Source organism: Erpetoichthys calabaricus, chromosome 9 (genome assembly GCF_900747795.2).
Source record: "Erpetoichthys calabaricus chromosome 9, fErpCal1.3, whole genome shotgun sequence".
NCBI lineage: Eukaryota > Metazoa > Chordata > Cladistia > Polypteriformes > Polypteridae > Erpetoichthys > Erpetoichthys calabaricus.
Genome location: NC_041402.2, coordinates 139,121,660 through 139,149,638, shown reverse-complemented (window position 1 = coordinate 139,149,638; position 27,979 = coordinate 139,121,660). Strand labels below are relative to the sequence as shown.

General features: G+C 39.1%; 1 protein-coding gene across 1 annotated transcript in view; it reads right to left on the bottom strand.

Moving 5' to 3' along the window:
- Window positions 1–27,979, bottom strand: part of LOC114658162 (junctional adhesion molecule A-like) — a 47,358-nt gene that overhangs the window by 17,773 nt on the left and 1,606 nt on the right. The window contains exons 2-3 of the mRNA XM_028810244.2: window positions 10,401–10,451; window positions 7,172–7,285 (exon numbers count right to left, since the gene is read on the bottom strand). Of these exons, the coding sequence (XP_028666077.1) occupies window positions 7,172–7,285; window positions 10,401–10,451 (165 nt within the window). The remainder of the gene's footprint in view (window positions 1–7,171; window positions 7,286–10,400; window positions 10,452–27,979) is intronic.

Below are 27,979 nucleotides of genomic sequence, written 5' to 3'. Positions count from 1 at the left end.
GTGTACATACCTCCTCGGGCGAACGAGGAGTCAGCGAGTGACATCATCCATTCTGCTGTTGCTAAGTTACAAACGCAGCACCCTGAGGCGCTTGTGCTAATCGCTGGAGACTTTAACCATGCGATGCTGGACAAAACATTACCTGCATTCTCCCAGTATGTGGACTGTAACACCCGGGGAAATAAGACTATTGATTTACTGTATGCAAACGTTAAAGAGACATACAGCGCCACCCCGCTGCCTGCGCTTGGGAAAGCAGATCATAACCTGGTTCTGCTTCAGCCTCACTATAAACCAAAAGTGAGAGTCCTACCTGTAACCACACGATCATTCAGGAAGTGGACTCCGGAGGCTGAGAATACTCTGTGAGAATGTTTTGGAACTACAGACTGGGATATCCTGCAGGGATCTCATAGTGAGAACATTGAAGAAGTTGTTGACTGCACTACTGACTACATCAACTTCTGTATGGACATTGTAGTTCCAGTAAGAACAGTACGCTGCTATGCTAACAACAAGCCATGGATTACAAGTGACATCAACGGCCTTTTGAACCAGAAGAAAAGGGCTTTTAAAGACGGTGATCAGCATGAGCTCAAGCGCGTGCAGAAGGAACTCCGAGTCCAGCTCAGGGCGGCGAAGGAGCAGTACAGGAGAAAGCTGGAGCAGAAGCTGCAGAATAACAGCATGAAGGAAGTGTGGGATGGGATGAAAATCATCACTGGCTGCAGCACTGGCAGTACCACCATCGAGAGAGACGTGAAGAGAGCAAACCAAATGAACAACTTCTTTAACAGGTTTGACCACCCTAACCCACTCTCACACTCACCTCGGAGTATTGCACCCTCCACACATCCTTCTTCTGATACCAGCATAGGAAAGACATCCCCACCCATAATTACAACAGCGCAAGTGAGCAGAGAGCTGAGGAGACTTCGTGCCAGCAAAGCAGCGGGTCCAGATGGAGTATCGCCACAACTGCTGAAGGTCTGTGCATCGGAGCTGGGGGGTCCTCTACAGCGCATCTTCAACCTGAGCCTGGAACAGGGGAGAGTCCCGAGGCTTTGGAAAACATCTTGTATCACCCCAGTCCCAAAGGTATTACGTCCTAGTGAGCTGAATGACTTTCGGCCTGTTGCTCTGACATCACATGTGATGAAGACCATGGAGATGCTGCTGCTTCACCACCTTAGGCCACAGGTTCAGCACGCCCTTGACCCTCTGCAGTTTGCATATCAGGAGAAGGTGGGAGCAGAGGATGCCATCATCTATATGCTACACCGATCCCTCTCTCACTTGGACAGAGGCAGTGGTGCTGTAAGAATTATGTTTCTAGACTTCTCTAGCGCCTTCAACACAATCCAACCTCTGCTCCTTAGGGACAAGCTGACAGAGATGGGATTACATTCATACCTAGTGGCATGGATCGTGGACTATCTTAAAGACAGACCTCAGTATGTGCGTCTTGGGAACTGCACGTCTGACATTGTGGTCAGCAACACAGGAGCGCCACAGGGGACTGTACTTTCTCTGGTCCTGTTCAGCCTATATACATCGGACTTCCAATACAACTCGGAGTCCTGCCATGTGCAAAAGTTCGCTGATGACACTGCTATCGTGGGCTGCATCAGGAATGGGCTGGAGGAGGAGTATAGGGACCTAATCAATGACTTTGTTAAATGGTGCAACTCAAACAACCTACACCTGAACAGCAGCAAAACCAAAGAGCTGGTGGTGGATTTTAGGAGGCCCAGACCCCTCATAGACCCAGTGATCATCAAAGGTGACTGTGTGCAGATGGTGCAGACCTATAAATATCTGGGAGTGCAGCTGGATGATAAATTAGACTGGACTGCCAATACTGATGCGCTGTGCAAGAAAGGACAGAGCCGGTTATACTACCTTAGAAGGCTGGCGTCCTTCAACATCTGCAATAAGATGCTGCAGATGTTCCATCAGACAGTTGTGGCGAGCGCCCTCTTCTACGCAGTGGTGTGCTGGGGAGGCAGCATTAAGAGGAAAGATGCCTCACGTCTGGACAAACTGGTGAGGAAGGCAAGCTCTATTGTTGGCATGGAGCTGGACAGTTTAACATCTATGGCAGAGCGAAGGGCGCTCAGCAGGCTCCTATCAATTATGGAGAATCCACTGCATCCACTTAATAGTATCATCTCCAGACAGAAGAGCAGCTTCAGCGACAGACTGCTGTCACTGTCCTGCTCCACTGACAGATTGAGGAGATCGTTCCTCCCCCAAACTATGCGACTCTTTAATTCCATCCGGGGGTGTAAAAGTTAACATTTAACATTATACATAGTTATTGTCTGTTTTTCACCTGCATTATTATCATTCTTTAATTTAATATTATTTATTGTATCAGTATGCTGCTGCTGAAGAATGTGCATTTCCCATTGGGATTAATAAAGTATCTATCTATCTATCTATCTATCTATCTATCTATCTATCTAGTGCAGTCAACAACCTCCTCAATGTTCCCACTATGTGATCCCTGCAGGATATCCCAGTCTGTAGTTCCAAAGCAGTCTCTCAGTGCCTGCTCTGCCTCAGGGGACCACTTCCTGAATGAGTGTTTGGTTGTAGGTAGGACCCTCACTCTTGGTTTGTAGTGAGGCTGAAGCAGAACCAGGTTATGATCTGCTTTCCCAAGCGCAGGTAGCGGGGTGGCGCTGTATGCGTCTTTAACGTTTGCATACAGTAGGTCAATAGTCTTATTTCCCTGGGTGTTGCAGTCCACATACTGAGAGAAGGCAGGTAATGTTTAGTCCAGCGTCACATGGTTAAAATCTCCAGCGATTAGCACAAGCGCCTCAGGGTGCTGCATTTGTAACTTAGCAACAGCAGAATGGATGATGTCACTCGCTATCTCCACATCTGCCCGAGGAGGGATGTAAACAATAACAACAATGACATGTCCAAACTGTCTGGGGAAGTAATAGGGACGCATACTTACAGCCAACAGTTCGATGTCCCTGCAGCAAGTGGAGACTTTGACATTAACATGTCCAGAGTTACACCAACTTGTATTGACATAGAGAGCTAGACCCCCTCCTTTGTGCTTCCCGCAGGTACTTGCGTCTCTGTCCGCTCTAACTGTGTTAAACCTGGGTAGTTCCACGTTAGCATCTGGGATGGTGGTAGTTAGCTACGTTTCGCAAAAGCACAACAAACTGCGTTCTCTGTAGGTTCTGACATTTTTCACCAGCGCAGCCAGTTCGTCTATCTTATTCGATATTGAGTTCACATTTTCCAGGATTGCAGAAGGCACCAAAGGCTTAAAACGCCACTTTCTCGCAAGCCGCTTCATTTTTAGCTTCGTGCCAGCTCTGCTGCCATGATACCGCCTTCTTACCTCGTCGGGTAAATAGGGAACCACACCGGCACTGGCATTTGTTCTCAGCGCTCGAAGTTGAGTACTTGAATAGACAAGTCTCGGCGTGTAAAAATCCATGTCCACGTTGTAAAAGTAAGAGTGTCCAGGGAACGAATCCACATAAAAGAAAGTGATAGGAGTGATCAATAAAAAATAATAAAGAGAAAAATAAAAAGGTAGAAAAACAAAGTCGTACATGGAGCTGCTGAAAAGGCCGCCACTCTCGGCGGCGCCTGAGTCATCATGACATTTGACTTATCAGAGTCATCAGGACAAGATAGCCAAAGTGTTTCATCTTTTAAGTTTGTCCTAATTCCTTCCATTCCCAGTTATAAACTAATTCTGTAATTCCTAGCCCTACAGCACCCATCCATTCCCAGGTTATAAATTAAAACAGGTTCTGTGGCATCTGTACTTGTTTCCAATTCCCAGGTCATGAACTGATCTGAAAAGAAACCAAATGGAGTAAATCCATAAAATTACCAGTACAAATACAAAAGGATGCTTGCAATGCCAGTAATTAAAGTCCTGTAAATTTAGTTCATCCTGGTTTGTTTGGGCAAATAATTAAAAACATAAACAGTTTGCAGTTCAAACATCAAGGATTTTCCACACCAGTACATTGTACTACGCCATCCATGTGTCTCAATTAAGAGGAATTCCAAGGAGTGGAAAACACCACAATTTGACTTCTCCTGGAGACGTCAGTGTCTGAAAATTTGTCCCCAAAAAAAAAAATGCCGGGCAAAGATCTTCGGTTACAGTATTGTTTTGTTTTTTCCTGGAGCCACCAATATGTAAATGTATGAGTGTGGTGTCATTTAAGGATTGACAATATAAATATGGTGGTACTTGAACGAACTGTTTAACTATAGCCAAAGTGTGCTGAAGCAGATGAAAAGAAAGGAAGTTCGTGGTTTAAACACAGTTACCCACTCCAAGCAATCTTTTATCCTGTCTGGCATTTATAGGCATCAACCTCTTGTTGTTTCACATGGTTCTTACTGTAGTCGTCATACAACCAGTGTCCAGGACTATTTGAGCCTGACTCTCGCACAGTAGTTTGTCAGGAATCAGGATTTTTCGTAATGTTTTTTTCTAAACTCAGTTTGAAAGGCAGTTCTGCATTATAATAGCCTTTCAGGTATGATATGTGAGATGGTTCTGCACACTGCGATTGTAGGTATTTTCATAAGCACTGGTAATTAAACCTTTTCCATCTCATGCCATAGCATTGTGTTCATTTACCTAAAGGCTAAGGTAAACAGATTCACATAACATCTTAGATGTGAATGTTTGTCCAAAAATCAGTATGCCTACAGTCTATTAGAGACACAAATGTCTGCTCTGAGTGGTATTCAGCCTGGACATTTATTAGCCAATGGTGTCACCATAAATTTGGTCACTCTATTATTACAATTAGAATCTGTTCTTCCCTTGCTTTGTACTGCACAACCGTCTAACTCGTCCAAATCAGTTAAAATTAGGTTGAGAGAGGATATAAAACTGAGGATACAAAAGCTTAGGACAGACCAACAGTGATGTAACCCTCTTCAGCTAGCAAAAAATGTCATGAAGCTGCCTATTTTTGATATGCAGCAGGCCTTTAAAGGCCATTTCAAGACCCAGTAGGAGTAGAGGGCAGGCAAATACTCAGTGACTTCATTTTTTTTGAGCTTACAATAACCATGCATGTTCTAAGAACAGGAAGGAGCAATGGTCCTATGAGGAAAGCACACAGAGGAATGGGCTAGGCCATGGAGAAAGTATGCATGACAATAAAATTGAAATGTGCATGGCTTCCTGTTTTCAGCAGCTATCTGACAGCTTGAGAGTGAAATACAAGACATACAACGGATTAAGAAAAAAAACACATTTCTAGGTAGCAAGTCCAGAATTTAAGAGAGAAGGTTGTGAGATCCTAGCCCTATGCATCCTAGCTGTGCATTTGCATTAAAACCTAAAATTATATAGTGCCTCATCATACTGTGGGTTTGAATAAATGTCTACCAACAAAAGTTAAGTTCAAAATTTTGAGTGGCTAAAAGAAATTAATGGCAAAAAGCAGGTAACAAAAGTGTTGGCTTTTTACGAAAACAGAAGCCTATGTATGGATTAAAAAAAAAAAAAATTCAGATTTATACATACAGTGGTGTACACAGTAAATGAAGTGCACACAGCCTAGTGCATCACACCACCACTGTCCAGCTACCCACATCTCGCTTTGTAGACTAATCAAATAGAAAAATCACAACAGGTAATAAGTAAACCAGCAGAGTCTCCTTTTGACTAGATTGTTTCATGCACATTTTGGAAAAACGACATTTACAATAAACACTTGAGTTTAAGAGGTTAAGGTTTGTGGGATTTGGTTATAGAAGAAAGGAACAAGAGAGAAAGGAAGAATATTGCTCCTTAAGAGTTTGGCAACACTATATACACTGGTTTTGACAGCATTTCTTAGAAAAAGGTCCAGATTAAAACAGGGAAAAATTGTATTTTGTTAATACAACCTGTCTAAACACAATCCATTACGAGAAATAATGTAATTCAGCAAGAATAGACTAATAATAACAAGACAAAAAAAAGTGTAAGCTATTTTGTTTGAACAACATCAAATTTTAATCAAATATGTTAATGCATTTGAGATTTGAGTATTTAGCTTTTGTTGGTGATTTTACCCCTAAATAGTCAAATATCAAAATGTCCTTTTTTCAGCAAATATCTACTGCTCTAGATGCATCATTCTATCAAATTTAAGATTAGCTAAACAACATTTTATGAGACAATCAGAGAACATGGTATGACTGAAGAGTACTATTAAAAATGCTTCCTTATATCACCAACATCATGGTGGAAAATGAAACCAAAACCAAACTCCTGGGACATCCCAGTAATATACAATTTACACAAAATGAAGCAAAATAATGCATTGCATTACTATAAAATCAGTGAAAAAAATAAAAAAAGGTTCATGCAGTTTATGCTTTTTATCCACTAGCAGCCATGCTAAGCTCAATTTGGGTTTTACATCTGTTACATGAGCCTCACACCCGGCTCTTAGAAACCTGTACTGGCTTAGTAACACTTCATTGAGGCCAGGATGTCACAGTCTGCAACTGGGTACTGCTAGCCATGTTGTAATGAAGTAGACATATCTGTACCCAAAGTCATATTTCTCTGAGGTCCACTTTCAAATATTCCCTATAATGGTTTACATTTGTTTTTATTTTGTCTATGAGTTAAGTGCACAAATATCAGTTTCTTACATTTGATTTAATCAATATAAAGCTAAGCATTTAAGTGTAGCCACACACACACAAAATCAAAATATAGTACATTCACTACACTAACATAGATTTCCATGCAATTCAAACAGTAAATCTGAGAAAAAATGTAACTGAAATTTCACAAACACTAAGCATAGGGAACAGTATATTTTAAACAGTATATAGTATCTGTTGTAGTTTATGTAAAAGTAATATACTCATTCTAGAAATAGAACCCATTCCTATTCCAGAGCAAATTAACAGTCCACTTCAGGTTCAACACCAACAGCCAAAATGAACTAAAACTGCAGAAAGACATTCTTGTACAGTTGTTTCTATCTTACCATATACCTTACTCTACAGTTAAATTACGTAATACATGCTTTTTTAAGTTTATAAAAAAAATAACAACAAATGCTTTTTTAACTTTATCAAAAAAAAAAAAAAAAACACACACACATACAAACATAAATGACCTTCCCACTTCATGTTGGTGGTGGTTGAAACATACCAGTTGGTTGTCCATTATAGAAGATCAGCTGTTCATTATTATTTGATTTAAATTTCCATTCGATTCTTGGTGAATTTCCAAAATTAGCTGAATAGGGACATGGTAGATCGACCCCTGAAAGATTTATATAAAAAAAAATAAATAATAAAAAAAAAAAATGTCAAAGGTTTTATCAAAAAGCTCTGTACTTTAATGCAGCTATAATCAGTTTCGCTTTCTAAAAAAAGATCAGACCTAAATTATATCCCCATTCTCCTACATAAGACACTTTGTTCTAGTATCTTTTACAAGATACAACTTTTGAAACCAACATAAATTTATATATTTTATATATCAGTAAAAATAATAGTAAAATAAATCCATGTTTTAAGAATTGCATATTTTACCAGAAGTAAACAAACATGTTATAACAGTTTAAAAAAAAAAAAAGGATACAGGAAAAACAAGACCAGCAGCAAAGGAATGCTTCTCAGCTCTCTATTACTAGATGTAACCTGCTATGAAGACCAGGTGCAGGAGTTTAAAGTCATACGCCTAATAAAGTTTACCAAGATAGACTAGTGCACAGTAGCCACACATTCATAAGTAGTGAAGGAGCAGCATTTGTATCACGTTTGATAAACAAAAACATCCATCACAACTCGCATATTAAAAAACATCAACACTTGCATTGTCAAAATTGCAATCTACTTAGAAAGTATATTTAAAAAATTAAGTACAGACTCATTTTCAGCATAGCCTCCCCTCTGACACAATTGTGTCTGCATTTCTAGACAATTTATTACAAATGCATGAAAGGAGGACAATTCTGCCTCACTGGATATATTTAGATATATGCCAAAAGTTGTAGCCATTGCCAAGACAAAGTAGGCTTTTGGCTTTACTTTGCATAGTTGGCCGTTTGTTTTCTGAACTCATTTCATCCACTCAGCATTTCATGTGAAAACCATAACGAAGTTTTGGAAAACGGTGCAAAAAGGTTTGAGTGAAACTGAAATAAACAGCTATAAGCTGTAGTGGTGCTTATTAAATGTAGTAAATATAATATGGAAATGACCAGCTTGCATCCTGCTAATGTTTGTCATTCTGGAGAGAAGTGTGCATTGTGTTGGATGAAAGGATGGGGATGATGAAATTTGTTAAATCCTTTCATAGTGTTTGGGTGTTGCGTCTTATCTTCCCATCCACTTTTCCTGGCCAGGGTCACAATGTCAGCAATCCAAACAGGTCAGGCCAGACTTCCCTGTCCCCAGCTACAGATTCCAGCTATTTCCAGGGAATTCCAAGGTGTTCCCAAGCCATCTGAGAGATAATCCATCTAGTGTCCTGGTTCTGCCACAGAGAATTCACCCAGTGAGATGTGCCCAAAGCAGCTCTCTAGGGGGAGCATATGGGGTGGCATTCTTACAACACACCCAAATTACCTGAACTTGCTCTTCTCAAACCGGAGGAGCAGCCAGTGTACTCCCCAAGTCACAGAGCTTCTCGTCCGATTATGGAGAATTCGCCCAGACAACCTATAAAGAAGCTGCCACTTGTACTTGCAATCTCATATGGGGAATTTGTCACTACAGTTTTACTTATTCTTCATGCAGACATTAAAACACCAAAGAGGTCATACTGAAGATCAAGAGTTTCAGACCGTTTCAAAAATTGTTCTCTCTAGTCTTCCTAACACCAGTGCAAGTGAACTTTAAAACACAACCTCTCATTAAAATTTGACACCATCCAAATCCTGAACTGACACAGATATGGCAGATGAATGTGGTCAAAGGCCCTCACCCTCAGCCCTGAATCATATCTATATTTGAGGTATAGGTATAATGTGCTAGTGGGTTTTGTGGGCTGCAGTTGCAAAGCCTTAATTTAAAAAGCTTTTGTTTAACCCTTTAACCGCCAACTCCCTAAATATTCCCCAAGCCAGGCGAAATCTGAACAATTTTTGTTTTTTTACTTTTTTACATTTTTTTTACATTTTTTACATTTATTCAAGCAGTATTGACCACTAAATGTTGTGCAAGTTGCCAGTGTATACACGAAATCTATAAATGTAACCTGAATTCTCAGCTAAGCAAAACATCTTGATACCAAACCGTGCCCTTTTCAATGGTAGATACTGTCGAAACTGTAAGCGGCCCTTCCACGACAATAAACTTTCATCAACTGCAACTGACGGTCCTGGCATGTAGGGCAACTGAAATGCTTCAAATAAATGATCAATCAAAGGACGTAGCTTGAACAAGTGGTCGCGGTTTGGATCTTTCTTATCTGGCTCGTTTCTGTTGTCATTCAAATGAAAGAATTTCAGCAGCAAAGAGAATCGGTTACGTGTCATGACAGCTGTAAAAATAGGTGTTGCATACATAGGATCTGTAGACCAGTACATCTCAATATCTGGTTTTCTGATTATTCCCATCAACATCAAAATCCCAATGAATTTTTTCATTTCGTTTTCATCAGTGTCAAACCAAGCACGAACACGGGAATGTGGAGGTAAATTGGGATTTTTCTCAATAAACTGTGCTGCATACAGATTTGTCTGATGAACAAAATGTCTAATCAAATCAGGTGACACAAACAGCTCATAAAACTGCTCAGCAGTGTAATTGTTTACATCAACAATAAAGCCACACGTTCCCTCAAACGAATGCAGAAAAGGTAGTTCACCACGGGCAGCAGCCCAGCTGAGATGCTGGGGATACACCCACTCAGCGCCGTCATCCGATGCGTCTTCATTCACAATATCATGCAGCGCACGTTGCTGCTCATCACTGTCACTAAAATCTTCTTCAGAACTGCTACAATCATGATCAGAACTGTCCAAAATCGCCTGCAAAGCCTCACTTGAAGTCAGTTTACGTTTCGCCATATTCACAGCTGTTACATGCGAATCACGTCACATGGCCGGCCAAAACAACCACAGACTTGTCGAAATACAACGTAGTAATAATACCCACGCCAAACCGTCAGTTATACTACTTGCCAGGCATTCATATAACCACAGGCAAATGTGCCGGATAATTCCGGCAGTATGGCGTTAGCATTAAAACAGCGGTGCCGGATATATCCGGCAGAGGGCGGTGAAGGGGTTAATGCTGTAGCAGCATTGTCCCGGACAGTGTCTACCGGAATAAACAATATGTAGGGTGATGATAATTAACCATTAAAACACCAAAGAATCCTTAGTCACAATCCAGACAGAAACATGAACATGAATAAGTTAACTTACCAACATTTTCTTTAGACGTTACTGTTTGAATATTTTGTGATAAAGCAGACTCTGTTTAAAAAAAGAAAATAAAAAAGTCATTGTAAAGTATAAAACTAACAGAACAGAGTATTTAGTATTTTTAATAAGGATAGTATTTTGGATGGGCAACCATACTCATTCTCTGGCAACAAACATAAATGCAAGATCAGTCTATTGACATAAATGGTATTGTGCACATTAACAACTGTGTGACTGCTAAAATTAATAGTCCAGTTTGAGAATGACAAATCTGTTTTAAAAATGTAAACCTATTTAAATAATTAAAAACAGAGGAGGGAACTGCTTCAAGGCATACGTCATCTATGTAAGGCAACGTAAGCACATTATGCAGAACTGAATTTTTTCTTTTTAAGTTCTGATACATATCTCTTTTAATAGTCATGCTTCCCAGTGCTGGGATTTTTGTATGAACAAAACCTGCTGCAGAGATACTGCAAGAAACATAATACACATTAGTTCATTAAACAGTAAGGAAGACTGAATCCTTCTTGCTCACTATGGAAGAAACAGGGCTCCAGAACGAGTGTCGTTGTTTTTCCAGAGTCTTTCCCCATACTGAACATATTAAATTCTCCCAGCAGCCACTCTTTCCATTGTGCTTCAACTTGGCCAAAAAATGTTTTATTTTAATTCTCATTTAAAGCAAAACACCTCAAGCCCACACTTTAAAAATTCTATTTAATGGAAGAAAATGGGTAATTTGATTTAGATTCCTTCCAATTACCTTGTTTAAGAGTTTAAACATACTTCTTCCATTCATGAACTTGAAAAAGAACATTATGAAACATGCTTAACCCAATTCAAGGTAACAAAGCACAGCCTATTCTGGCTGCACAGCGTACAAGGCAGGAATCAACCCGTGCCAAGTTTATTGGACAGTCCACTCTCGTTCACACTCACAATGGGCCAATTCGGAGCTGCCCAGCAACCCAACCTGTACACCGTTTGGAATATGAGAAGGAAAACCTCGCACAAACTTAGGGAGAACATAACATGGCATGGGAATCGACCCCAGGATTCTAGATCCCTGAGGCAGCCATACTAACCACTACATAGCCACATCATTCTGTTAAAAAATGGGAACTTTTTCATGTGCTACTTGTTTACTCAGACTGTATCTGTCATTAGGACTTGAGTGAAGATCATATTTTATTAGATTTTTCATGAAGAAACTTGGAAAGTTTATGAGTTTAAAAACTACTGATGAACACCTAAGTATTCCGTTTATCCCTACCAGCAGTATCACTGAAACCTACTTGCATTCAGCAGTTTAAGGATAAGGAAGCACTGCAAATGACGCATGCATCATTCATCTTTCACAGGGCATTGTGTTACAGTTTAGGAGATAAGAGATTTAGTTTCACTGTGTTGGGGGAGGGAGTTATGAGAGAAAGAAAGAGCACATTAAAACTGCACAACACAAACAGAAACAAGGAAGCAAATTATCTAGATTCTTCCTTAATAATTTAGCAATCACGGACTTGTAGTTTGTTATCTGCCAAAGTCATTGCTTATGACATTACTGTTAAAGGACCTCTTCTTACAGCCCGATTGCTCAAAAAAAAAAAAATGCACCAATAAAAGGTTAACTATGTAACCTTGCATCCCACACCTTGTTGTCTTTATATGGAGATGGGGGGAGAACCAGACATCAGTAGGTTATAAAGGACGCAGAAAAGAGAATTATGGACAAAGGCTTAGTTAAAGACACACACCACTCCAGTGTGTTTAAACAGGAAACTGTGGTGGTGGAGTGCTGTGAACAGCATTCATTATGCTGTGTACACTGAAAACTGCCCAGTGCTTCTTTATCAGAGCGAAAACCTTTCCATAGGCAGACAAAAAACTTGGCAGTAGAGCAGTGGCACCAAAAGCCACATGCAAGTACGAAGGAAAGAGTATGCAAGCATTAGTAACAGTTTATACTGTACATAGCATATTACTCATATTTTAAAACGAATGACTAACCAAAGAGCTATGCACCGCTAATCAGCAGCTCTACTCAGGGTATGCTAAACTGAAGTAAGTGAGTCTTCAGCTAGGATTTAAAAGCCGAGACTGAAGGGTTGCCTCTTTCAGTAGCAGGCCATTGCACAGCTTTGGGCCCTGTAACTAAAAGCTTTACCTCCTACTGTTATTTTATTAATGCTTGCAGTCATAAACAATCCGGCATCTAATGTTTAAGGACATTGAAGCATTTTCCCCCCAGAGTTTTAAAAAAAAGGTTTCTTCCTTAACCAGGTCATTTACCGTCTCCCAGGTATGTGTGTGCATCAAAACAGGAAGATGACAGTTAAGGCTGCTGCTCCAGACTTACACACACACATAAAACACATACATAACCGATTTGCCTAGTTTTGTATTTGTAAATTTATTTAAACAAAAAGGCACATTGCATAGTCTTAAAGAAAAAAAAAAAAAGTGTTAAAACTGCATCCATATTGAGGCTCTTACCAATAACACTGAGTTAAGGTGATTTGCAAGTATAAAATCAACACATTCAAAAATTAATGGTTGTGTTGGAAATGCTAAGAGGCTGACTATTTAAAATGCATTACTTTCCAGCACTACAAGTTACTGTTTTGTTTTCTGTCGCTCTTGTGTAGTCCTAAATGTAAAGGCTCTCTTAGGTCAAGCATGTATAAAAAACACCATGCACTTTTGGCAGGCTATAATAGTGAGGTCTGGTTGTGAAGATTTCTGGAGATCATCATGGTGATCACTGCCAACCTACAGTTAAATGGGGAACGTGAAAAGGAAAGAGAGAAGAAGCAAAACAAAAACACTAAACTGTATGATGGATGCAACAGGAACAAACTAAGACCAGATAGAGAATTTTTTCTCACTTGGATATTGAATCACCATTTGTTTTGGTGGTGGCCACCTCAAAGTATTACCTAGCGCGGCTATTCTTGGATTGAGGTTGCACAGCAAAGAATGGGATAGTTTGGTGGATTGAAATTGGGCAAGATGAATTAAAACTTTTACTGCAGGCATTCTATCCCACAGTGTAAACAGTACCACTTCACGTAAGAACTGACAAGTGTTTTGGGCATTGTATGTTGTCTAAGATTTTTCCGTAAGTGTTAATTAAAAAAAAAAAAAAAAAAAAAAAAAAAAAAAAAAAAAGGTCTTAGGAACCCACCAAGCTAGATGCATTTACTTGCACTGTAATTACACATGTGCCAATAATTCTTTATTCTCGCTTATTGATATGAGCATAAAAGAGCATCTTTAGCATATAGCTGACAGCAGACACATTACAAGCATGTACATTTATTCAAATAAGGTAAAACAGGTTGAACATGAATAATGAATTATTCTTGTAGCTGAGACTCAAGGCCAGGGGCTGCTTCCTACAGAAGTATCTGTAATCTTTTAAAAACAAATGACAGTATGAAGCGCCTTTGTTATACTGGTTATCTTAGGGCACCCTTTCAAGGGCAGGCTGAACACAGCTGCATCTCTTGCAAATAATACTTGCTTATTTAACATTAATAAAACCCCTGTGTGCGTCCAGTGTCCGTGTGTGTCTTCTGGTGAAGTGCACATGTGCGGGGCACGGTGCGATGCTTCAAAGGCTGCCTGACGCGTCACACGAGACCGAGAGGAAGGGAGCTATAAAATAATCGCGCGGCTGATCCAATTGGATCTCGGTAAATGAGGTAAGACTAAAACATAAAACACGAAAAATTCAATCGGGTACTGAGACGCGGAGACCAGCTTCCCCAAAGAGGTGGGATTAGTGTTTGTTGTTGTGCAAGTGTTCACTCTGAGGATGTCAGATTTGCAATTAAGAAACTTGGCTCAGTATAGTGTAAGTCGTTGAAGGGGTATTCCTAAATATACGAATTTTCATGATATTACAATACGATGACTTTTAAAAGTAGATTTATTTTCGCGCACATTACATCAGTTGCTGGGGAGAATCTGCTGATTGCCCACTGTTGTGACAGAAAATTAAACGCATATTATGGACAGCAAAGCCAGTATTATTGTCAGAGAAAATTACAGGCATTTTATGGAAAAAATTTAATGAGGTAAAAGGTCCCTTGCCATTTAATATAGACTGTTCTAACTAATGTTTATGGACTACTGTTCTAGCGCCAGTTACTGTAACAGGCTTAATGTCTAGTTTAACATAATTAGAAAGACACAAGCCTAAGAGTCCAAGATGCTAAAGGGTTATTAAAAGATTGTCTCCAACACTTGTCAGTGAAACCTCTTTTCTTATGAATTGGTACATCTGTTTTCCTGGTGTTTTCCTGTTTTTTTGGTTCTTTATTTCGCCTTATACAATTTCTTGTATTAGGAATTTGTTAGTTTTCGCATACCCCTTGGGGTCAGAGCGCAGGGTCAGCCATTGTACAGCGCCCCTGGAGCAATTACAGGTTAAGGGTCTTGCTCAAGGGCCCAGCAGAGTAGGATCTCTTTTGGCGGTGACAGGGATTCGAACCGGCAACCTTCGTGATACCAGCGCTGATCCTTGGCCTCAGAGCCACCACTCCGCCCATAAGTTGTTCCAATATCTCACCAGATACCTTTTTAAAAAAGTGTAAAGGTCAGGACTACAGTGGTAAAGGTTAGTTAGTGTGACAGTGGATAGATCTGACAGTTAAAATGTTGGACTTTAAAAAAGTATTCAAGGCAAAGTGGCAGAGATTAACCCGGCCCAAAAACATGTTTACATTAGTGCTATGTCAGTCAATTAGTGCTGAAAATTAAGCATGTGGTTGATATTGTAACAAATGTCAATTTCATCAAGGCATTAAACCAGACTGCTTGTTATACTTTGAGGAGCAGGAGACTGATCACACTGATGTGTGCTACCACATGGCTGTGAGCTAGATGCTCAAACAGGTCTGGGATCTGAAATCAGATTCAGGAGATTTGTCAAATGGTAGAAGACTCATCCTTGAACTAAGCAGCACTGAGGGTCTAACAGATTTAGGATTTGCTGTTGATGCGACTGCACTTAAAAATGAACCGAATACAAAATTGCAAGGCAAAGGTCTTTTTGCACATGATATGCACAGCCTAGACAAGGCCTTCATGGGGAAGCTGCCGCTTCTCTTTCAGTAAGTACAGAGGAACACATTGACACATCTTCCCCCACTGAGAGGGAGGAATCTATCAGCCGATATGCAGCCATGTTCTGGGCACTGCATGGTGAGTTTTCCAGATGATATGAAGACCTCATAGCAGTGGAAACTGAAAATGTTCACCATCTCCTCTCTTTTTACATGTGATGCGGACAGCGCCCCAAGTGAGATACAACCCGAACTTAGAGTTGCACTCTGACAGAACATTTCAAGTCAGTGCTATTACGGACATTCTACAATTCTCTCAAAAAGGAGAATTCCCCACACTTAAGGTGACTAGCTCAGAGAATGCTGGTCCTCTCTGAATCAACATATGTGAACAGACATTCCCAAGAAATCCAACAAACACAGGTACAGTGGTGACCATCGGTCTGCTGTACAGCGAATAGCAACATCAGGAATTATACTGGACATCAATGCACTCATTGATGCTCAAAGACGCAATCTTCTCAATGAGCTGTCCAAAGGTACAGATAGTAAAATACACTGTGACTAACGCAGTAAAATATACTTACCTTGTTTTCACAATCAGGAATTCCAGACTGTGTTGGAAAGCTTGCTATAGTGTAGATATGTTCCATGGTTCAAAAACTGAATATGTGGTCTGTATATTATGAAGAAAAACAAATAACTTGCTTGTGGCGCAGTGATAGAGCTAGAGAGATAGATAGAGAGATAGACAGACAGACAGACAGACTTAATTAATCCCAATGGGAAATTCACAAATTTTTCACAGTAAGGAGACTGTGGAAGATTGTGGGTTTGCTTCCCAGTTCCTCCCTGTGAGTACTGAGAAAAGCGCTATATAAATGTAATGAATTATTATTATTATTACTACTATAATGTAACAATTGAATTAAATTGACAGAATGTGTTCAGCCCTCCTCAACAAGCTGGTTTTCTCATGTGTCCCCACATAATTTTTAAATTTCTGGCTTAGTGCTTTTTAACAAGCCTATTAGCTATGATAAAGGATAACTTGTGTTCATTCTATAAACCCAAGTAGCACAACCTGTAATAATACTTTAAAAATTTTGTTGTACAACATCTGAAATTCTATACTGCTCATAAAATGAAAATCTGTCTGTGATAAGGCTTCAGCTTAACATCTGTAGAACAATTTCCACAAGTAATTTTACAGTATATCTGAAATAAATGGTTAGCTAGCCATGCATAGTTAACTCCACTGTGCCAAATACCAGCAAAGCACACAAGTCTGAGCTAAAGTTCCTCTGTGATGAATATTAGCAAGCAGTCTGAAAGAGGCATGTCTTAATAGTCATGTGCAAAAACAGAATTCTGTTCATTACTTCTTGATTTTTCACACAGTTGTCCACAGCAGTCACTGGTCTTGATGCAGAGTTTGTGTAACTACTCTCCGAGTTAGTGTGCCACATATGTTGCTCACATGTCTTTTTATCTTCATTATAGCACCAACAAAAGTTAGAAAAGCCCAAAAACAAATTCAAAGGTCATTCCTTTGAATGTAACACTGGAAGTGACAGTTTTTAAGTAGTATCTTAATGAAGAGATAGTATCTTATTAGTTTGTTTTAATTGATATTACACTAATTGTTCATTGTTATGTCTATATGGTGTAAAATTTACCGAAGAATGTTTTGCAAAAATAAATAAATAAAAACACACCACACAGCTTAAGTAAAGAATGTATGGGAAATTTTACATCTGCTTCTCTTTAAAGTGTCATCTTTTAATAAACCGGCTGAAATTGGCTATAAACAAAATAATCACTTTTTCAGTAGTCTTACCAAATGGTATGTTGAACAGAGAACGCATACCACTGGTTTATTTAAAAGGAGAGAAATAAAACAGGCACATAGGTGGTATGGTATCAGTGAAAAGTTATGCAGGGAATACAAAGCAAATAGGTGCTCAGCATACTGTATATAGCCAAAAAAATATCCAGTTAAAAACCAAGCCCTAAAATCAATGGCACAGGAAAAGGTACTCATAGGTAACAGAAATTAAAATTATAAATGAAATAAAAGAGCAGCTTCTATGGTACACACACATCTAGAAAAGCACAGTTATTAAAAATATGAGATAATTCATTCAAGAATTATACAGGATTATATATTTAGTCTTGGCTATTGTTGTGATATGAATAAATAAGACTAGTGATATTTATTTATTTATTTTTAAACAGACACTTAATTCCACTATTAACTATAATAAAAAGGTAAGCCAGTCTCTATTCATTTGTTTTCAATAGACACTTAGTACACGTTATTGCTGAAGTCTGCTGGAGGCCAGCCAGACAAAAGGTGCACACTTAACAAAACACTGGTATTGTAATTTGTTTGCAGCAAATGAAAACACCTTAAGCTTGTTTGTCCTTTATTCTAAAATTTAAAAAAAAAAAAATCCCTATCCAGCTAAAACCAGTTAAAACATTTTTTAAATATTTCAAGCTAAACTGAAGATAGTACTTTGACAATTTAGCATTTTACTCACTTAACCAAGTGACACACAAGCAACTCTTTCCACATACTGTGACTGAGAAAGTAGGGAGGAAAAAAGCACAGATGGAGTGCACACTAGGTTATACAGTAGCTTTCCACAAAACTAGACTGCAGCCTTCCAAGAACGTTTAATAAATCATGCCTGTCTTCATTTAATAGCATTCTTGATAAAGATCAAGATATAACAGCTAGCAATACCAACTGGCTATTCTCGCTTCCTTTTGAAAAACTGGAAAAACTTGAAGATTCACAAACACACACAAACACATCCATATCCAGACAAAGTCTTGGGTGTTGCCAAGTGCCAGCCACACAAATATTCTGCTTACGACTCTCTAATGAGATTTCCTATCACCAGCTCTAACAAAAATGGAAGTGTCGTTGTGACACAGATAAAAGTGCAACTCTTTCAGTTATGTGCCACTTACTAACCAAACTGAGTTTTGCTTTTATTGCAGTTGTTCTAAATATTGAGGAACAACCTCAATAGCCTCGATAAACCCTATGAAACACATCCATCTAACTCACACTTGGTACCCTTTTATTTTGAATCACCCTAGATAAAAGTATAGACAATATAAAACAGCGGTTCTCAAACTGGGGTCCACGGTCCCAAAGCAGTTTCGGTGGGACCGGGAGAAATGATTGCATATTTATATTTATATTTTTATAATTATTAACCTTTACCATCCAAGGGGAAGTAAGTGACTGAACTCCATCGTTACCCCCACCACCTATACCCGACCACTAATCCGCTGTTCCGTTATTCACTGCCATCGCATTGTTTTCCCACCATTATCACTCGGCACAAACCAGCCCTTATTATTTTTATCATAATCAAAAATGATCAATTCTTTTGTAGAATCAAAACACTAACAGTTTTCGTGTATTTTAGAAGCAAATAAGAGTGCTAAAGGTGTACAAAGATAATCAACAAACATATTTTACATTTTTTGTGTTTTTAAGTGGTGAAATTGCCCGCTCAACACAAATGAAGTGTTCATAATGAGACAATTCAAAATAAAGCAATTGCTAAGAGGTGGTTAAAAAAAAAAAAAAAAAAAAAAATCGACAATGAAGAAAAGAATCTTGATGATCTGCTCGTTCCATTGACTTTGATTTGAATATAATTTTAAGGTCTCATTGAAGCATAATGACATCTAACAGTGGACAGAATTATAATTGTTGCTAAAAAGAAACAGGAAAAATACTTAAGCTTAGGAACTTCATACTACCCGAACTCTAGGAAAACAATCGCCCGCTGAAGAGTAAACACCCGTACTTATTTATTGACAGGACTTGAACGCAACACATTTCTGAATTTTATTGTTAAATCTAACGCACTTAACTCTCGTTTGTTTTCTGAGTTATGCAAAGAAAGCGATTCAGAATTTGAAACACCCTTGTTGCACTCACATGTGAGATGGCTTTCCAAAGGGAGAGTTTTAAAGAGAGTTTTCATACTACATGAAGAAATTCAGCATTTTTTGCAAGATGCCAAACTAGACATGCACGCAAAATTATCCGATGTCTGTTTTCTTATATCCCTGTCATTTTTCGTCGACATATTTGAATCTGTGAATTCTATCAACCTGGCGCTGCAAGTAAAAGATATCACAGTGCTCCATTGTCACGAAAAACTGAGCTTTCAAAATGAACCTCGAACTATGGCATGGAAAGTTAAAGAACTTTTCCCTGTTTCCACAGCTGAACACATATTGATGAAAATGAGCTTAACGTCGATGATAATATTCTTGAGGTGATGAAACAGCATGTATCAATTCTTAGCGAAGAAATTTCTCACTATTTTCCTGACCTACGAGAATTTGAAAAATACCAACGATTTATCAATAACCCGTTTGTACTCTCCATTAGTGACCTCACTTCAGAGGACAATATAATTCAAGAACAGTTTATTGATTTGATAAATGATGGGGGTGCAAAACATGTTTTCCGTGAAATGTGTTGTAGTGATTTTTGGGTTGAAATGGCACAGTCCTATCCCAATGCTGCAAAGATGGCTCCAAGAGTGCCGATTCCATTCGCAACCACCTATGAGTGTGAGACGGCTTTTTCCACACTACTTACTATCATAACAAAATATCGAAACAGATTAGACGCGACAAATGATACGAGAGTTGCACTGTCCAAAACAAAGCCAAACATAGAAGAACTGGTTAAGGCAAAGCAGATGCATCCATCCCATTAAAATGTTAACTTAAATTTAATAACTAAGATGTACGTAATATTTTCTGAATAAATAATTGTCAAAAAATGTTTTATTCACAGCGGCCTGTACCTATGCAGTGCTGCGCAGTGGGTATGTGGCACCCTTGTGCCAAGTATTTGGCGCTCCCAATTTTCTTGAAATATTGATTTTTTTAATTTTTAATAAAAGGGTCCGCAAGCCATCAAACAATTTTTAAAGGGACCGCCACGCAAGAAATTCTAAAGAGGTTTGAGAACCGCTGATATAAAACAATGTGGCATTTATTAACATAAAACAATACCAAATAGAAGAAAACAAAAGATACAGTGCACACCATAATGTCTGAAATAGACATTTTTCCTCATCCTACTCTGCTCCACAGTCTAAAATTACAAATCAAACAATTAAGACATATTAAAGTGCATATTGCAGACTTTCATTTAAGCCTATTTGCATACATTTTCGTCACACCATGTAGAAATGACCCCATTTTTTATGCATTGTCCCCCCCTATTTGACGGCATCATAATGTTTGAATTTTTGCCGTCACAGGTGGCTGTGATTACTTAGTTGTGTTTCATTGCTTTATTAGTGCAGGCATAAGATCCATATTACTAACCGAGAATGGTAAACCGGATATGGACGCAGGGACCTGCCCGTGGACGCAGGAGACATAGTGCGCAGGCGCCACACAAAGCCCCCCTCCCCAGAGCGAAACGGGAGAGACTACGAACCGTCTGACATGCCGCAAGCAGGATAAAGCGAGGTCAGAAATAAAAGACAGAGTAGGAGACAGAGTAGGAAACAAAGTAAAACGTCATAAGAGGTTAAAGAACGGGGCCAAACACATGGAGAGCAGGTTACAGATGATGAAAACTGGAATGCAACAGCTTCAAAAAAACCTAGGCACGAAACACATGCACAGCGAGATACAGAACATAAAGGCTGAAAAAACGACAGTTAAACGTCCACACCACACAGCGGAGGCAGACCCGGAAGGTGCAGGCGCCTACATCGCGCGTTGGAAGGCGCGGGAAAGTACGAAAGGCAAAGGCGACTACACAGCATGGTAAAACCCGACATAATACGGAAGGCGCAGGCGTTGCCGCCATATTGTGAGTGGCACTACTGCGTAGTGAAGGCGCAGGCGTCACCGCCATATTGTGCGTGGCACTACTGCGGAGTGAAGTTAGGAATAATGTGCTGCTTGGGATCGTACAAAACGCCGAACGCAACCCACCGTCTGAAACTGCGGAGGCAAAGCAGGCACGGGTTCAAACCAAACAAGCTCGAGTGACGGATATACGCCTACAACGCGCATCTCAAACTACGGCTGCCCAGCGGGCACGGGTTCAGAACGCCGGGGGTAGGCGAGCAGGGGGCGAAGCCCCCTTGTTACCTAGGATTGCTTCTACCTACAGACTACCTTTGGCATCTGTTGCTATCACTGTTCAACATGAGAACAAGAGCTGTGAAAATGAAAGTCAAAGAAGCAATTATGAGGCTCAAATGCAAGAATAAAGCCATTAGAGACATCAGGAGAACCTTAGGATTACATGAATTAACTGCCTGGAATATCATTAAAAAAAAAAAAAGAACACACTGGTGAGCTCACTCATTGCAAAGGGACTGGTGGACCAAGGAAGACCTCCATTGCTGAGGACAGAAGAACCCTCACTATGGTAAAGTAAAAGAACCAAAGGCCTGTGAAATACCAATACACAGTCTTCAAGATGCAGATGTGTATGTATCAGAGACCACTATCAGCGGAAGACTTCATGAACAGAAATACAAGGGCAAGAAGCAAACCACTTGTTAGTTACAAAAACAGGATGGCCAGATTACAGTTTGTGGGGAAAAAAAAGTACTTAAAAGAGCCAGCAGAATCTTGTAAGAAGTCTCATGGACAGGCGAGACAGGGATGAACCTGCAGAGTGATGGAAAGAGCAAAGTGTGGAGATAAAAAGGAACTACCCAAGATGCAAAGCATACCATGTCATCTGTTAAATATGGTGTTGGTAGTGTTATGGCTTGGGCATATATGGCTGCCACACCTCATTGATGATCCAACTGCGCACGGTAGACGCACACAATGAATTCTGAAGTGTATACAAACATGGGATCTGCAAAAATTCCAGCACATGGCTCCAAGCTCACCGAATGGCATTTCACCCTTCAACAAGATAGATAATAATCCCAAACATGCTCTTAAGGGGACAAGCCCCAGAAACATGCAGGAGCTGAAGATGGCTCCATTAGGGGCTTGGCAGAGCATCACCAGATAAGATACTCAGCAGCTGGTGATGTCCAAGAATCACAGACTTCAAGCAGTCATTGCATGCAAAGTTGTAATGCTATGTCCCAAACATTATGGTGTTTAATATTGTAATTAAAAACTATGCAGCAGAAGGATAAATAATAATAAATGTGTCTTTGTCCAAAACATCATGACGGGCACTGTAGCAAAGTCTGGATATAACCAGTCTTAGAAAAGCTTACGGAAAAATCATATGTGTCAAGGGGTTAAAGCCCAGGGTGTTTTTTTGGTCTAGCGATCATTGTTATTCACAGGTTAATTTCTGACGTCCAAACCAGATGATCTCCGGTCTCTTAATCTCTGACATCAACCTTCTATTTTTTTAACCCCTTCTCCTTTGATCCATCAGATGAGCCATATTTATGTTAAAATGCACACGCGGAGCCTTGGGACATGCAACATAGCCAATCAATGTGTGCAATCTTGCCCTGAAGACGAATAACTTATTAGTGTTTGATCTTTCAAGAATCTCCATAGTCCTGTTCCTTCCTTTCCCAAGCTGCAAATTAAATTTGGTAATTCCCAGACATAAGGCATCTCTCCGTTCACAGATTATAAATTAATTAAAGCAGGTTCTGTGGCATCAGTGCTTATTTCCCCATTCTCAGGTCATATAGTAATTGAAAAAGAAAGCGATTGGAACACTAAAACATTAACCAGAGATAAATTCAGAAATCACAAAGCTTTGAGTTAGGATAAGAGATAATAAACCAGAATAAAAATACAAATGCTACAAGAACACCACAAACAAACAACATATGCAATGAGGCTCTAAAAAGGTATGCCCATTTACGTTTTCCAAACTTTAGAAACAACTATCAGACTTTGGATTAACACATTCAATTCATAAACCTTATTGGCCATTTTATTAGGTATGCTGCTTATTAATGCAAGCGACCTGTTCCTCAAAACACTCAATAGGAAGTTTGTTACACAAATGTGTAGCTAAAAATGTAACAAATAATAAATAAGTAAAAACTTGCACAGGATCTGTGTTACAGAATTGTGATAGCATGGATCAAAATACCTTAGGAACATTTCAAGGACTTTGTTGAATCCATGTTTCAAAGAATTCAGGCTGTTGTGTGGGAAAAAAACAGATTATAGTATTGGGTATAAAGCACAATACTGAAAAGGCAAAGCTAATAAGCTAACAAGACTGTAAAGACAGCAATAAAGAAACAGTAAGTTAACGTATTCTATTTAATGGCTTCTGCCAAGTATGTCAAACAATTAAAAAAAGCAGAATTTTAAGAAAAGCTTTATTTATGGGTACATACGCACTAGAAGCATGCCACGTGTCTCTACATAATGATAAACTGTCTTTGATCTGCCTTCACGTTGTAACAGGCTACTTCACGGACATTCTTTCAATCATGAAGCATGTAGTACAAAAAAGTATTAAGAAGAAAAAAAAAATTCCACTTCCAGTTCCTTCACAATAGGAACTTGCTTGCCAGCTTGCTCTGCTTACCACATAAAAGGATGAACCAGTTAAAATAGTAACTTGGGGTCTTCTGAACAGTCATTTGAAGTCATTTTGGCACCACCCAGGGCTACAGTAAGAACATGGATTGGTAGAAGGTTCAAGATCATTGGTTGTGCCTAGCCAGGATGGGTTTAGGGGCACAAGATCAGTACAAATATGAGGTTCTCCATAAGCTCTAGGTCTCCTCTTCCATAAATTTTATCTGAAGACCAAGCTCAAATCAAAGCTAATATACACAATGCCCGATTGAAAGAGCCACCTGACACTCTAGTCACCACTGGTTGTGCCTTGACTTCTAACAAGAGCCGCTACACAACTAGGTGTTAATATGATGAGTTGCCATATTCAGTTTTTGCTTTGCTGCTACTTTAAGAACCTCAGGTTAGGGATTGAGGTGATCAGAGAAGTAGAAAAATAATCTCTTTCCACTAAACAGCAAGGTGTCTCAAGAGAAGACAGGAAATACGCTCTACGGCCATATAGTGTAAGTGGACAATCCTCCAAATCATTGAGATCAGGCGTCTCAACTGATCCCATTGTTAACAGGTACACAAAATGAGGAACATGGGCATACAGTCTCCATTGACAGTAGAATGGGTTATAATAAAGAGCTCAGCCACTTTAAAGCATGGCAATGTCATGTTTTATATAAAAAAAAATAAATAAATAATTTTAAAATCTGTCATTTGCTACAAGTCAGCATGTGAAATTTCTATTATGTTAGATCTGACCCAGTAAACAAGGAGCAACAGTCCATCCAAAATGGTGTTCCTAGTAAACTCAGAGCACAACTACTACTAAGTGCTGAAGTACACTGCAAGTAAAATTCACTTATCCCCTGTTGCAACACTCACAACAGAATTTCAAACTGCCTCTGGAAGAAACATCTGCACAAGAACTGTGCATTGGGAGGTTCATGAAATGGGTTTCCCTGGCCAATTTGCTGCACACAAGCTTAATAATCACTATGCGCAATCAACTCCACGTTAAGGCTCAGTGTTTTTTGGATTGGGAGGTCCACCAAGCTAGAACAGGTGTGATGGTCAAGTGTCCACAAATGTTTGGCCATATAGTGTATTTAGTCCAGACACAGTCAACCCGGGTTCATTCCTGCTGTGGCCACAAGTAAAGCTGAAGACTGCAGCTGCATCCTAGCAACAGGTTGCTAAGTGTGACTTAATACAGCAGGAGTGAAAGAATTGGGAAACATACAATACAATGTATTTTTGTACAGCCCAAAATCACACAAGAAGTGCCGCAATGGGCTTTAACAGGCCCTGCCTCTTGACAGCCCCCCAGCCTTGACTCTCTAAGAAGACAAGGAAAAACTACAAAAAAAAACCTTGTAGGAAAAATGGAAGAAATCTTGGGAAAGGCAGTTCAAAGAGACCCCTTTCCAGGTGGGTTTGGCATGCAGTGGGTGTCAAAAAGAAGGGGGTCAATACAATACAATACACTACAAAACATAGAAAATCCTAAGGCAAGGACCACCTGTTACTGGAACAGAGTACAGCTATTTTATTATCCAGCTTCTTCCTGGTCTCCCCTTGCAATGCTGCCTCAAATTGAAGATAGCAAATGTCAAAATGCCTTCAACTCACAAAAGAGTGATCATATTAAATAACATTCTCAAAACTATGCACACATTAAATACATTAATTCCTCATTACATTATAATTACATATAATTTTTTTTCAATAACTGCATCATTTTGGTTTGTCTTGAAAAACATCAAGATTTTAAAACAGAATGTGCACTGCTCCAAATACTATGCTTAAATTCAAACCCTAATATTACATTAGGGAACTTGCAGAAACACCTTTTTTCTGTTTATACCCATTTATGTGCTAATTTGCACTGGCAGAATACTTGTGCTGTGTGACTGTATGCTTGTTCTCGCGATATGCACCAAAACCAACACTGTTGTACTGAATAAAGAGGAGAAACAATGAAATAGAAACACCAAGCAGAGCTCCATGCATCTACAACACTGCAAAAAACAGCCACTACAATCCCAAGAATATCCCCAAGCCACAACATACTGAGTAAGTGACTCTGCTAATCAAAGGCAAAGGCTATGGAGACAATGGAACATTTACATAAATTGGCTTAACAGACACCATTTATCCAAAGTGATTTACAAAGGAGGTCAACATAATCGAGTAACAGTGACTACTGTAGAAACAGCACTATTCTGCTCCTAAATATGCCAACTGTTTGCAGAACAAAATAGAAAATGTATGTGCTGCTGCAAAGTCATGTTTCTTACTGTATACACACCCACACACGCCAGTTTTAAAACAGATCTTACATAATTTGTTTGTGCAAAAACAATCCAGAGATCTGGCTTTCCCTGACTACCGGACCTTTGTTGGTTGAATGTGCCCAGAATTACCAATGTACAGATCTAAAAAACATATACATGTCCATGTATCTTTAAAACCCATGATATTAAATCGCTCCACAAGTATTAACTCATGCAAAGTTGCAATGTGCTACTTTTGAGAATTTAAAAATAGTCTTATTTATACAGCCAGTTTTATAAATCTTGTTCTGACAATTGCAGTGGCTCAAGTGACAGTGAAGGTAATTCAGAGTAATTGTTATTTTTCTGCATTCTTTCAAAAGTTTCCACTTCACATGTAAATTGCAAAGAAGGCCAAAACCAAAGAGAAATGCTGGCCCAGTCCTTTTAGGATGCAAATAGTTTTGTACAGGTGAGCATGTTGAGAAATGGTCAAACTGGATTTCTCATGATTTACAAACTGAAACAAACTACAGTACGAGCAGAGTGTCCAATACAACAAATTTCCTTAAATGACCGTTTAAGGTGACAAGGCACCCTAAGTACATTTCTAAATGTAAATCATAAGCATTTTTCTCTTTTATAAAAACAGTAATTTAAGCATACAATTTCCAAAGTTCAGTTTACCAAGGCTTAATAAAATAAAATTTTGAGCAAGAAATTGAGAAATTCTCAAAAGGTACAAAAATATTACTACTTATGCAGTAGAGATTGAAAAAACATATCAAGCACCACCTCACAAAAACCCTCAGACTGACTTTTTAAAAGCTGGCTCCTTACTTTTCAATACTTAGTTAATTTTTAACAGTTGACCTCTTTCCTAACCATGCACCATAAGTTAATGAGTAACAAAAGATCAGTCAACTCTGCAGTAACATTCATTTTTACATTCGGAAATTAGAAACAGACATTCAGGACAAGGAGAACTTCTCTCAACTGACTGATAGTTTCATGTATTCAATTGCAGTAGGAGTTCTGCAAGGGCAACTACATGTGCACCTGCAAACTCTGTACACTGCAGGAGAGTTAGGCCTTAACATCAGTGCAAACTTGTAGGGAGAAAAGCAGGTTATGAAATTTCAAAGTCAAAGTGAACGTTATTTTCATCTCAACCATATACAAGTATACAGATAGATGAAATTGCGAAGCTCAGGATCCACTGTGTAACAACATGATGTGCAAATAATAAAAATAGAATTAAAATTTAAAACACACCACAATGTATGGTATTTGCAATCTAGATACATATAGTCAATAGATATGTAATATAATAAATAATAATACAGAAATGATCAGTGTATGATAATAGTTGTTTAAGATGTGTAAACAGTGACAGGTCAGAATGTTTCACAGCAGAAGGATATCAAGAGTGTCAAAATACTTAAAGGTCAGTATGAGATTTTCAGTTCTTTTTCTACATGCACGCTCGTCTTTGCAGGAAAGTGGCTCGCATTTATAAAAGTTCTGTTTTTACAGGTGGTTGAAGCCATGTGGAAGATCCCAGAGGGCAGCATGGCGTTAAGAAGTCTAACAGCTTGGGGGTAAACACCGCGGTGTCGGGAGCTATGTAAGCCGCAGCCATAATTTTATGCAGCAAATACTCCTCTTGGCTATCCCAACTCAGTAAGTTTCA